This window comes from Callorhinchus milii, unplaced genomic scaffold (genome assembly GCF_018977255.1).
Source record: "Callorhinchus milii isolate IMCB2004 unplaced genomic scaffold, IMCB_Cmil_1.0 Scaffold14, whole genome shotgun sequence".
In the NCBI taxonomy this organism is placed as follows: domain Eukaryota; kingdom Metazoa; phylum Chordata; class Chondrichthyes; order Chimaeriformes; family Callorhinchidae; genus Callorhinchus; species Callorhinchus milii.
In genome coordinates, this window is record NW_024704755.1 from 12934337 (window position 1) to 12947084 (window position 12748).

General features: G+C 46.6%; 1 protein-coding gene across 1 annotated transcript in view; it reads right to left on the reverse strand.

Annotated features, from left to right (window-relative positions):
- Positions 1-236: 236 nt before the first annotated feature.
- The window catches only part of fhod1 (formin homology 2 domain containing 1), an 85324-nt gene continuing 72812 nt past the window's right edge, over positions 237-12748 (reverse strand). Inside the window, 9 exon segments of the mRNA XM_007907570.2 lie at positions 237-1129; positions 1461-1637; positions 2572-2725; positions 6338-6530; positions 8440-8630; positions 9583-9744; positions 10196-10315; positions 11204-11386; positions 11621-11776. Of these exon segments, the coding sequence (XP_007905761.2) occupies positions 1047-1129; positions 1461-1637; positions 2572-2725; positions 6338-6530; positions 8440-8630; positions 9583-9744; positions 10196-10315; positions 11204-11386; positions 11621-11776 (1419 nt within the window). The 3' untranslated portion in view covers positions 237-1046.

Genomic DNA, 12748 nt, shown 5'->3' on the forward strand with positions numbered 1-12748 from the left:
GCAAAGTGAATTGACTGTATATTTTGTGGACAAAATGCAGCAGCCAATTGCGCACAGCAGCGTCCCACAAGCGGTCGTTGACTGAAGTGACCAAGTTATTACTTTCTTTATTTATTTGTACGGCATCAATGAAGAAATATTCACTCAAGAAAATGTATTTTGTCGGCCGACTGTAAAGGACCACCACTGGACTAGACTGTGAGCTCAAACTCCCAACCCGGGGCTCGAAGCCACAACCTTCTGATTCGGAAGCAGGATCCTCCCGGACTGAGCCAGGCTGACAGCGTAGCAAGTGTTTTGAACAGGAAGGGGTCTCGAGTTAGCAAATCTCAGCCAGGGCACCAATAGAGCATTACAATCAATCATGGCATCACTGGCCGGAGGAGATGGGGTGGGGGGGAAATCAGCCGGGTTCCTGCTCCTATGCACCAAGCCCTGCCATCTGTGCACATTGGGTCAGGCTAAGCTTCATGGCCAAATAACAACATCAAGGTTCACAACAGAAAAATCACCACGTGCCTGAGAGAAGCTGGGACCCAAGGAACAAGTACTACAGCTCAAGCCCTCAGAAAGCAGTGGAAGGGTCACAAGGGAAAACTGAAGTGGTGGGAAGTGTGTTTGTGTGTGTGTGTGTGCGTGTGTGCGTTTGTGCATATGTGTGTATGTGAGAGGTGAACCCCAGGTCCACAAATTGCCACACGGTTATTTTTCAGAGAATTTGTCATTATTCAGCTCAGCTTCACAAGGGCCATTTGTGACTGCTTGGGGTGCTTTACCCTGCTGTTTCCGCAACAAGTGAGAGCTGCCAGCACTACCTTTACCCGCTCACAAAAGAGTTACTTTATTCCTTCCATAAACGTCAGCACCAAACCATCTGTAGCTGTGTAAAGTACTTTGTAGTTTAAAGTGGAGTGTTTGTTCTTGTCCTAAGCGGGGAGAAGACATGAAGATGCTTTTTTCTTCATCTTTCGGTAGTGGTTTTGTGCCGAGGTTTGGGACCGCTGAGAGGCAGCGAGATTGACTTGAGTCCAGGTCCTCGCTCCCCCTTAAATTTTTACTTCTGGTGCTTTCGACAAGCCCAATGCTTGGACCACGTCAGGGGTCAGTCCACTCTTCAGTGTCCTCCTCACTGCGCAACAGAAAATCAACGTTAACTTGGGAATATACAGTCGATACAAAACAGTGTCACCGTCACAGCAAAAGGCAAGTTCTGCTGACATTTCCCTAGTTACTGATCTCAATCATACCGATTGCAGTTGAAATACAAATAGAATAACTCACAAACATCTCAGGCCTGAGTCAGTTTGGCCCTGACTGAATAGTGGAATCCACGAAGTGAGAGAAAACAAACAAACAAACAAACAAATAAACATGCCTTTATTTTCCCAGGCCCCTGCAACGTCTTGAGCAGAAAACAATCAACCCTTGCTGCAAGGGAAATCAACACTGGAGGTACTCACAGGATTTCCTGTTGGCTCGTGACCTCTTGCGTTCCTTGGGCGTGGACGGTCGCTCGTTGGGAGTCTGCGTCACAGATTTCACCAGACGGTCCATGATTTCATCTGTGGCGTCATCGGCTGGACTTGCCATTTCGTCTTTAAGGGCCAAGGTGTTCGTCGGGCTCACTGTCCCAATAGCTATATGGCGCAAGAGAAATGAATACAAAATGTACCATTAAACACAGCTACTTTTAATACATCCCTTAAAAAAAACGTGGTCGCTCAATCCTCGACTGTTTGTGGGACACTGCAACAAAATATACAGGCTATTCACTTTACAGTGTATTCCGTGAAGCGCTTCGAAATGTCTCAAAGACGTGATAAGGCGCTGTATCAAATGGAAGGATTATTATTATTATCTTATACAATATTGAATCAAAGGGACAGAGATGTGGACAGTACAACAGATCTACAAAAGTGCCTGTGCTCTGGTGTATTGTTTGTCATGCGTGTCTGCATGATTGCTTTACTGATCGATCTCGAGACAGGTTTTCCGTGGGCTCTGATCAGTCGTAATGTCCGTTGTGTTCTGTAGAACCTCCTTGGAATCCAAACAAATAAGCTTCGACTTAGCTTGGGTTTAGCTTCAGCGGATTTCTTCTTGAAGCAGGGGGACCTCAGGCCCCTCCGCTAGCAGCCAGGAATTATGCTCATTTCATACAGGATAGTAGCCCGTTGTTTCTTGATCAATGAAGCGACAGGTAGCAGGCGGTTGGGGGGTGGGGGGGTTGGGGTTGGGAATGGGGGAGGGGTTGGGGGGGGCGTTGTGAGTGGGGAGGGGTTGGGGGGGCGTTGGGAGTGGGGCGGGGGTTGGGAGTGGGCGGGGGTTGGGAGTGGGGCGGGGGTTGGGAGTGGGGCGGGGGTTGGGAGTGGGGCGGGGGTTGGGAGTGGGGCGGGGGTTGGGAGTGGGGCGGGGTTGGGAGTGGGGCGGGGGTTGGAGTGGGGCGGGGGTTGGGAGTGGGGCGGGGGTTGGGAGTGGGGCGGGGGTTGGGAGTGGGGCGGGGGTTGGGAGTGGGAGGGTTGGAGGGGCTCACAGCAGCCAGGCAAAAAGGGGAAGAAAAACGCAACTCACATCTGTTGCCTCTGCTCCTTCGAGTCTGCGGCTCTGGGGTGGACAAGATATTCTTCATGTTCTCGTGCTCCTCTTGTGCCTGGATTTGGTGATTGGGGGTGTCGGGAGTCGAGCTGCTCGCAGTGCTGCCGGCTGCTGTGGAGAACTTCGCTGTCTGCGACAACAAACACCCAACAAAGAGAATCGGTTACTTGCTCGGATTGTAAGAATAATAATAATGATACAGCGCTCACCACGTCGTTGAGACTCTCAAAGTGCTTCACAGAATATTCTGTAAAGTGAATTGACTCTATATTTTGTGGGTGAAACGGGCAGCCAAATGCGCACAGCAGTGGATTGAGTGACCAAATTAGCCAAAGAAATAAATCCGCTAATTGACTAACAACCGAATTCCTACTCACTGGTAAACAGAAGTGCGTGGAGTAAGGAAACTTGCCTTAGGTTTCGCTCTGCCCGGGAATCAAACCCGGGCCCTTTCGCTTGCGGGGCGAGTGTCAAACCAATACACTACAGGACTCCCCAATTGTAAATCAGTAACTTCCAACACCCCATTCTGCTCACTTCCATCACGGCTGAAACAAAACAGCTTGATGCTGTGTTTAGTTGGAGGGTGGGGTGGGTGGGGGTGGAGTGGGGGTGGTTGGGTGTTCTAAAAAAATGTGTTCAGATGGACAAAGGGTCTTGTAATATTTTCCATAATGAAAATAGTTTAACAGGACATATTCAGCGGCATTTCAACATCAGATGTGATGTTATTGCATCGCTAACCGACCATGATTTGGTACTGTTTAAATACTTAAGAAAATACCCCCATTGGTTTACCAAAGTAACAGAGTCCTTTAATCTTGTACTTTGCTAATTACAATGTCGTCTTATTTGATGAAGGAAAACAGAACACTCTGTGCACCATATATCTTTGGCTTGTGCCAGGAACAATACTGAAGTGTTAGCACTGGGACAGCCAGTAATTTGTTTTTAATGAGTTTGCAATTCTAAATTCTAAAAAGACATTGGCCAAACAAGCAGTGTTAAACTGCGTTTAAATTTAATTAGGTAAATCAAAAGGTTTCTTTTTTCCCTCTCCCGAATAACAAATCTCATCCATTAAAACTCTCCAAAATAAACAAACAAAACTATTTTCCTTCAGGTCAGACTGACTGGATCAGAATAACCCAGCATACCAGCCCAGTGCCAAATGTCAAACCAGAGAGACAATTTACACTCTGGAGGCAGGCGTGCATGCAATTCCTTATACGAAATGTTCCCCTTTCCCCACCTCCCCACCGGCTCCGAGCTCAGGGAGGAAGGTTCCAATCCAGAGCCCATCGCTTTGACCCACTCGCTGCTCAGAAACACTTGCTTTTGCAGAAAACTTTTTGCATAAGCGTCAAAGGGAACGGCTCCCAGTATTCTACACGTAATATTGTCTGTCGTTGGAAACAACTGCAAAAAAAAAAAGATATTTCTTTGTTGTTCCGAAAGGAGAGTTGTGAATAATCTGTCCAGAGGCACAGATGGAAATTCAACGACAGGACAATGTGTGGTGCCTCCTAATCAGACGATCAGCGGTTTGAGTCTCTCTCCTATCCCCACCCACCGCATTCCCTCACGCTCCCCTCCTCCCAGATTGTTTCATAACAGGATGTTTGTGCTCAAGGGAGAGAGAGAGAGAGAGAGAAAAAAAAGGGCCACCTTGCAACCAAAAGACTGGAAGCCTCAACCTTGCCCACCCACGACCCCCTCACCCCCCACCACCACCCCACCCACCCGGGAGGTTTTGCCCTTCAACTGGGTTGGGTTTGTAAGCTGTCACTTTGCTCTTGCAGGAAACAGCCAGAGACTTGTTACCTAACTGGACACCTGTTACTGACAAAGTTTACTGCACACCGTGTAGCAGTTGACAATACATTGGGAAACGTTTGAAAAAAGTCTTTAGTACTGTTCTCTATCTCCAGAAGCTATTAGTGCACTGCAAACAGAAAAGCAGCGACAGCCTAGAAAGGAAAGAAGTGCAGCTTATTATACTAATTACTATAATAACCCTAATTTAGCTTAATGTAAGCAGATGGATGAAGTCGTCGTAGGAAAGAGACATCCGCAGTGCAAATTAAACAGAGGTAAATTGCTTTGGGCCAACTCGAAGCAGCTTAATGGTATCCGTGATCAGTAACAATGCGCTTCAAGCATTAACCTGTGAATGAACGACTGTATTAATTCTCTTTAAAGAGACAGTTTGAAAGTGCGTTGTCCTTACTGGCCCCGGGCAAGGAGCTTCTTACATCCTTCCTTCCTAGACCAGGCAGTTAGTTTGTGGCTGGCCTGTAGAGTAGAATCATAGAAATGTACAGCGCAGAAGGAAGCCATCAAGTCCGCATTATCTATCAGAACAAGATGTACTTTCAATCTCACTGCCCTGCCCTATCCCCATATTCCCTCAAGCCTCTAACGTTCAAATATTCGGCCACTTTCTCCCTTGAAACTCACAATAGATTTCTACCACCTTACTTCAGAGAGAGAGAGAAAGAGAGAAAGAATTTTCTCCATGTACGAAGAGCTTGTTTCAACTTCTATGAAGCTGAAGCCAATTTCAAGGTCGCTCTCGAAGAAGCTGTTAGCAATGATGTTCATCTCCCACCCAGTTGGTACCTTCTAGTTTTGTACCGTTCATTTGAAAGCAGTGGCCACTGGAGTGTATGTCTTACTGTTGGCTACAGATGTAAACCTCACTGAACTCAATGGTTGCTCTTCAGAAGCTTCACAGTGTTAGAAGAGAGAGAGAGAAGGGGTTAAAAAGTAAATCTCACAAGTTGCCTGCTCGCACACCCACAATTTGAATTAACTAGATGTCCTTGCAGATAACCTCAATGCAGTCAGTCAACTGGGATGTAATAGCAACAAAATAGTACGTGATTTCCTCTTCGTTGGTTTACAGTTACAAAATTGGTCCCAATTTTTGAGGAACACTGGAGACCGAAAATGGACACTTATCTGACAACAGTTTTCCCTGATCTGCTAGAATCCCGAATGTGGGATAATAGGCGGAGATGGGTCAAACTGTTCAGGGTTTCGAGTTGTTGTGTCTTAGTTCCCAAGGCTTCTCCTTGAAAGGAACATTTCAGCAGAGATTCTCAGATAAAGTGCAGTGTTCCTAGTCCTGAAGTAAAACTGCCAGCCAGAAATTTATGGGCTCATTTTGGAAACAAACTGCGAACACTCATGTCATTGCTGACCCCACTCAAGTCGCTCAATCTGTAACCTCAACCTTCAAATTCCTGCGGCGTTAACATTCACCGAAACATTATAATCGACTACAAATCCTTTCACACCCGCGCACCTCCCTCTCTGATCAGCTCGTAACCCATTCCTCTGCCCAGTTGGCTCAGGCCTGTTGCCTTTCTACGAACCCTCCACACCACCATCGACGGTTGAGCCTTCCACCATTACACCTCTGGAACTCCCTATCTCTATCCCTCTGCCTCGCCCCCTCTTTATCTATCTTTAAATCCCACCTGTTCAACTTGCCCTACGGTGACCTTCCCCTCCCTCCCCCTTACTCGGGGTCTAGCCTCACCACTGTAAAACTCTGAGACTATCCTGTGCGAAAGGTACTGTATAAAATGCAAGTTGCTGCGAATAATGAGGCTCTGGCCTCTTAAGTATATGCCTGTGTTACTGAAGTGTTCCTGAAATGCACAGGTGGTACATTTGCAAGATATTTACACAGTTCATGCACGCACAAGGACGAGTTGGATAGGAGCGTGCCCACCTCTGTGATCATTTTGCCTCTGGTTTTGTTCCTCTCGCGATAGGCTGCCCGTTTCTGCTTCTGTTGCAGGACCCGCTCCCTGGTGGTGCGATATTCTAGTGCAAACTCGCTGATAATCTTACAGAACCTGGTGACCTTCAGGTCTCGGGCAGAGTTCGAGGGGTGGCCGAGATACAGCAGAAAGGAATGGAACCTGCGAAGCAACGGACAAACAGCACTACAGCACATCACCTATAGACTGTATAAACTGAGCTCAGCTGGGATAACAGAAGGGAATCTATAATTGATCTTCATCCTGGAAATAGGTGTATGTGATATACGTGTGCACATATGTGTGTGTTTGTGTGTGTTGGGGGGGGGTGAGCATATGTATGTGTATTTGTGAACATATACATACACAAACATAATATATGTTGTATTTCGCCCACAAAATACACAATCAATCAATCCACTTTACAGTTTATTCTGTGCTAAGGCGCTATATCTCACCGGTTCTGGCCAGAATCCACGGGCTCCCCATCACCGAACGGATCGACTTCAAGATCCTCACACTCGTGTTTAAATCCTTTCACTCCCTGGCACCTCCCTTCCTCTCCAACCCCCTCACGGCCAAAGCCACCACCCGGCATCTCCGCTCGACTGGCACCAGCCATCCTTGTCCCTCGCTCCCTCTGCCCCACCATCAAAGGTCGCGCTTTCAGCCACTACGCTCCAAAACTCTGGAACACTCGCCCTCAATCCCTCTGCCTTGCCCCCTCTTTCCCCTTTCTCAAGTTCCGCCTGAAAACTTCCCTCTTCGTCCGTGCTTACGGCCACCTCCCCCCTCTCTCCAGCTCAGAGTCAGGCTCCGCCACTGTTAAGCGCTCGGAGAAGCTACCCTGCGTGGAAGGTGCTATATAAGTGCAACTTGTTATTGTCATATCATATGCAAGGATTATTATTATTATTATATAGTATTATATCCTCTCCGCCACCTGTTGCCTATGCGGTGACACTCACGGGGCCAGAGCAACATTTATTCAGTTGGCCAAGAAAATAAATGCTTCCTGATTGAATATTTCTTGATCTATGACGTACGTCGACGCTAGTTTGTTATTTCTATGGATATTTTGTCGGCCACCGAAAAGCTGGTCTGCTTTCGACGCAAAGGTTTCAAGGGATTTTAATGGGCAGGTGACAGCCTTGTCCACACGAGGGTGCTGCAGCACAGCAAACCATACCAGTGCTCTTAATTAACCTTTGCATTTCATACAGCGCCTTCGAGACGTCTCAAAGCGCTTTCGCAGAATCTGCCCACGGTTCAAAAACAGCTCGTTGAGACCCCGGCAGCAAAAACAAGTGTCCGACACAGGAAACCAGTGCGACTCCTTGCAGGAGACCCCATGTACATGATCCCAGCTCGCGATGTAGTCGTAGTCGGGTGGGGGGGAGAGGGGGGGGGGAAGAGGGGGTCATTCGAGGGGTTCCCTGGGGAGACACACTTCATACCTCGTCTCTGCTCCGAGATGTTACACATCTCAATGTTTAACCCACAACACTCCCCACCCCCCACACCCCCACCACCACTCCCCCCACAATCAGTATTGTTTTCCAAATACGTTTTAGCATTGACAGACGCTACCCTGTGTGAAGGGCGCTATATATAATAATAATAATCCTTCTGTTTGATACAGCGCCTTATCACGTAAATGCAAGTTGTTGCTATTGTTTTAAACCCTTAAAACAAAGGCACCTCCAGAGGATTCTTCGCTTCCTGGGCCAACCTTTATGTTTTTTTATATATAAAAAATTTCACCTCGCACCCTTGGGGAAAACGTTCTCTAATGGGGTAAGAGAGAGACATGGAGAGAGAGAGACACACACCCAAACACACATATGTATATATATATATATATCTGTGTGTGTGTGAGAGAAAGAAAGAAAGAAAGAAAGAAAGAAAGAAAGAAAGAAAGAAAGAAAGAAAGAAAGAAAGAAAGAAAGAAAGAAAGAAAGAAAGAAAGAAAGAAAGAAAGAAAGAAAGAAAGAAAGAAAGAAAGAAAGAAAGAAAGAAAGAAAGAAAGAAAGAAAGAAAGAAAGAAAACGAAGAGAAAATGAAGTCTAACCTGTTTATAATCCTACGATGTACCACTTTGAGAATGATGATCCTCTCCGTACTCTCCTTCAGAAACTCGGTCATTTTATTCTTTAGGACGGGTTTGGTTTCGTGCTTTGCTATCACTTTCAGGTGGTCCCACGAAGCCTTGCACTTTCGCTCCAGCTGAACCAGATTCTCGGACAACTGATCAAAGTCAACCTGTGAGCGCAGAGAGAGTGACAAGTTCAGCACGGGAACTGCTCCCAGCTGTGAACCGGTGGAGCAAGGCACAGGGTCGAAATCCAATCTAAACTTGGAACACAGCGACAAGTCAGAGCGAGCATATGAAACAGGATTAGGATAGCTATCTTAATAACGTGCAGATCTTTAGTCGATTGATGGAACGCTTTCGGGGGTAATAACCCTCCCCCCAAAAACTCCTTAGAAATTCGGTCACTCAAACCACGACTGTTTGTGGGACGCTGCTGTGCGCAATTGGCTGCCACGTTTCACCTACAAAATACAGTCAATCCACTTTGCACTATATTCTGTGAAGCGCTTTGAGACGTCTCAGCGACTTGATAAGACGCTGTATCAAATGCAAGGATTATTACTATTGCTCTCGATTAAGGAATAAACATAAAGGGCGAAACCTTGGGCAAGTTTCCTTACTCCACACAGAGCCTAATAATAATCCCTCCAAAAATGAAACAATAATAAATTGGTCATTTTCAATCTACGACTGTTTGTGGGACATTGCTGTGCGCAATTGGCTGCCGCGTTCGCCCACAAATATACAGTCAATTCACTTTACAGTGTGTTCGGTGAAGCACTTTGGGACGTCCTCCCGACGTGAAAAGCACTATATCAAATGCAGGGATTATTATTATTATTATAAAAATCTTCGATAACTCATTCGCTTCTATCTGCAAAGATTCAAAGATGACAGATATCGGAGCACAACATGTGGCTGTAGTAAATTTTAAAGCTTGGCAATTAATTAGGACTTTCTAATAAAACCGTATTCTTCCCCAATTGCAACTCCTGAAATGCAATTTTCTTGCGATCATTTGCGAAATCAAATGGCTCACATTTAACTGTCGACAGATAAACCCAGATTAGGATCAACTCATCCATTCCCTGGGATCCTTGAGATGTCACCGTCACATACCTTAGCCGATCGGGTGATTGCTGCGATTTCCGAATACACATCCGTCGTGTCTGGGAAGTTCTCCACCACCAGGTTACAGGTGTGGTACAGCAGCGATTGCCTCTGAATAGTATCTTTGACCTCGGACACTTTCTCCAAGTAACCCAGCTCAAATCCCTTGGCCTACAAGAACAGAGGAGAGGGTTAAGTGAGTAACCTGAGACCATAATAATGCCGAAGGGATTCAGACACCAGCTGGTTACTATTACAACAACAACTAATTAGACTTGTATAGCATCCTTCATGTCGGAAAGACATCCCAGGGAGCTCGACAGTCAGGGATTTTGGACCCGAGCTGGGAGCTGGGGTCAGGAGGGTTGGAGGGCAGGGAGGGAGAGTGGCCAAAAGCACTGTCAAAGAAGGGGGTCTTTAGACGGGACTTGAGGAGGCGAGAGAGGGGTTGAGGCGGAGGGATTGCAGGATAGAGTTCCAGAGTGTGGGGGTAGGGATGCTGAATGCTCGATTATTAAGCCACAAAACACACAGTCACTATGTGAAGCACTATGGGACACCCTCCATATGTGAAAAGCGCTTTAACCAAATGTAAGGATTATTATTATAAGCTGTTCCTTACACTGGAGCTGTTGAGGAAGTTTCCGATGGCAAGCAGGGTGGCCAGGAGGCATTTGAAGGTTTTATTCTTGGCCACTTGTTCCATTCCGAGCTTCAAGTCAAACAAAGGTTCTGCTATTTCCTGCAAAACCAAGAAGATTTTTTCTTCTTTTTTAAAAATGCTTCAATCAAACCTCACCTTGAAGCCCATTTTAAACAGCAGTCGTGATCGAGTTCAGAGACAATCGTGTATTAAATATAGAATTTGAAACCAGAGTGAAAGGTACATTAATTAGTGATATCTGAGCTATAATTCCACTTGGGTTCGGCCACTGACAATTTTGGCTACTAATGGGCCAAACATGTATAGAAACAGATAGCAAGGTCATAGCAAGCTGTGTGGGTTTAGCTGACGAGACTCCAGCAGTACTCCCAACACACACTCTGGGGTCCCAAACACGTGGAATTCTGTTTCATTTGGATACTCTTAAGCGTGGTGATGGGTTTCCTCACGTTATAATAAACCTAGCTGACCAAGAGAAATAGAAGCTGAGTGGGCCATGGATGAATAAGGCTTTAAAAATAATCTTGCAACAATTATTGTCATCTTTTCGTCTGTTTTCTATCTATCACCAGCCAGACTGTAATTATATTTCACAAGTCGGCATTCTTTCAGTACAATTCCTGCATTGGAGCAGAATCAGCCGTGTGATCAGCTGAGTGTCTGACACAAGCGGAAACCCCTACTGTGCTTAAGAGTGCTCCAAACCACACTGAGTTCCACCTACGCCTGGAAATTTCCTTCTCACCCTGGAGGAAGGAGCCCTACACAGGTTGCTGAGCACCGAGGAATTGGGGGCCCAGAGTGTGCGTTGGGGTATCTGCTTCTAAATGGCTAATCCACGCATGTAGATCCTCTTCCTCCCAAATGAAAGACTTTGCCATTCTACAGGAGAGGACCACCTTTCAATGCAGCTTCTAACAATCCCACTCGTGCCAAGAAACGCTCATAACTCTTAACCTCTCGTACCTTTTCCATGACCTCGTAATCCAGTTTAAAGGCCCACAGCTGGAGTCTGGCTGTCAGCCCGTTGATAGACGACAAGGTCAACAGGAACTGCTCAGCAGTGCCCAGAGGGACGTCAGGGTTGGCCAGCTGAGCTTCCTGGATCTTCTGCTTCTCCTCGTCCGTTGGAACCATGCTCAGGATTTTCTGTTGGAAGGTTGACGTTACGTGATGGAACAAGAAGCGACGCTGCCATTGGTTAATTAACGCGGTGTTTACTGGTTAGTGCTCACAGAGCCCGCTTCATAACCCACATCAAGGTTGCGTGCGCCAGTGCAAAGAGAGTGACCTCACCACGTCAGCCTGGCTCAGTTAGTCGCCTGCGAGTCAGAGAACCGCCGTGCGCTATTGCGGAATGAGATTTATCTCGGGTTTCCTCACCTCGATCCCCTCTTTATTGATCGCGTACTCGTCGAAATTGAGGATGGCGTTCTTGATGATGTGCAGGGCAGGCAGGACAGTCAGCCCGATGTTGATGGCGTTGCTCCTCTTTGGATCCAAGACAATGACTCCCTGTCGCTTCCCATCAGCTCCTTTCTGAAAGATAAGCCACCAACGATGTGAGTTTTTTTTTAAGGCATATCCCCCCGTGCTCTCCGTTCCACCATCGGTAGCCGCGCTGTCAGCCACTACACCCCGAAACTCTGGAACACTCCTCCTCTACCCCTCCACCTCGCCCCCTCTCCCTCCCTCCCTCCGCATCTTCAGGTCACGCTTAAAGATCCTTCCTATTCGACGGAGCCTATGGGCTTTTAGCCTGGAAAGATTCATTTAGAAAACGCAACAGACCACATTTCCCCAGCTGTCTATAACAGGGAGCTGCTGCTTATGCAAATATCCACTTGAGTTTTCAGCTAAATCCCACTGGAATTTCTCTCCAAAGAATCACAAGATTAGTTTGGATGAAGAAGGTCCTTCGTACCATGCGATCTCATCCCTCCACAACACCCGCTGTCCTCACACCAGTGAATCAAACTGTACATTTTTAAAACAAAAAAAACAATAAAACATTGCTTATTTTTCTCCCCTTTAAAACAAACACTAATAACATTTGGGAGCGATTATGGTGACATTTTATTGCTTCCTCGCTTGTACTCATGGCCAGAAATCATAGAATCTCATTTCCCCAAATGTCCAAAACAACGTAAAGTGGCAAAGATCTTGCTCCAGGAGCAGCATTTGTCTATTGAGGTTTGGATAGGATTCAGAGAACACCAAAGTAATGCAACTACCAGTAATTGAGAGTTTGTCAAGTGTGAGGTCAGTCTCCCATTTGCTATTGAGCAAATTTAAGAGCCTGTGTTTTTGCCGATGATGTACCAAGGGATACTGGATCATTGACTCTTCTCAGCTCCCATTAACCCGACAAGCCAAAGCCCTAATGGGTAGGGTGGTCCTTGGTGGAAAAGCAGCGGGAAAGCTCAGTAGACAGTGCTATCAATAGCAAGTGATGTGGTTTTAGCTGGTTAGACTCCAGCAGTTACCCCAACGCGCACTCTGGGGACTCCA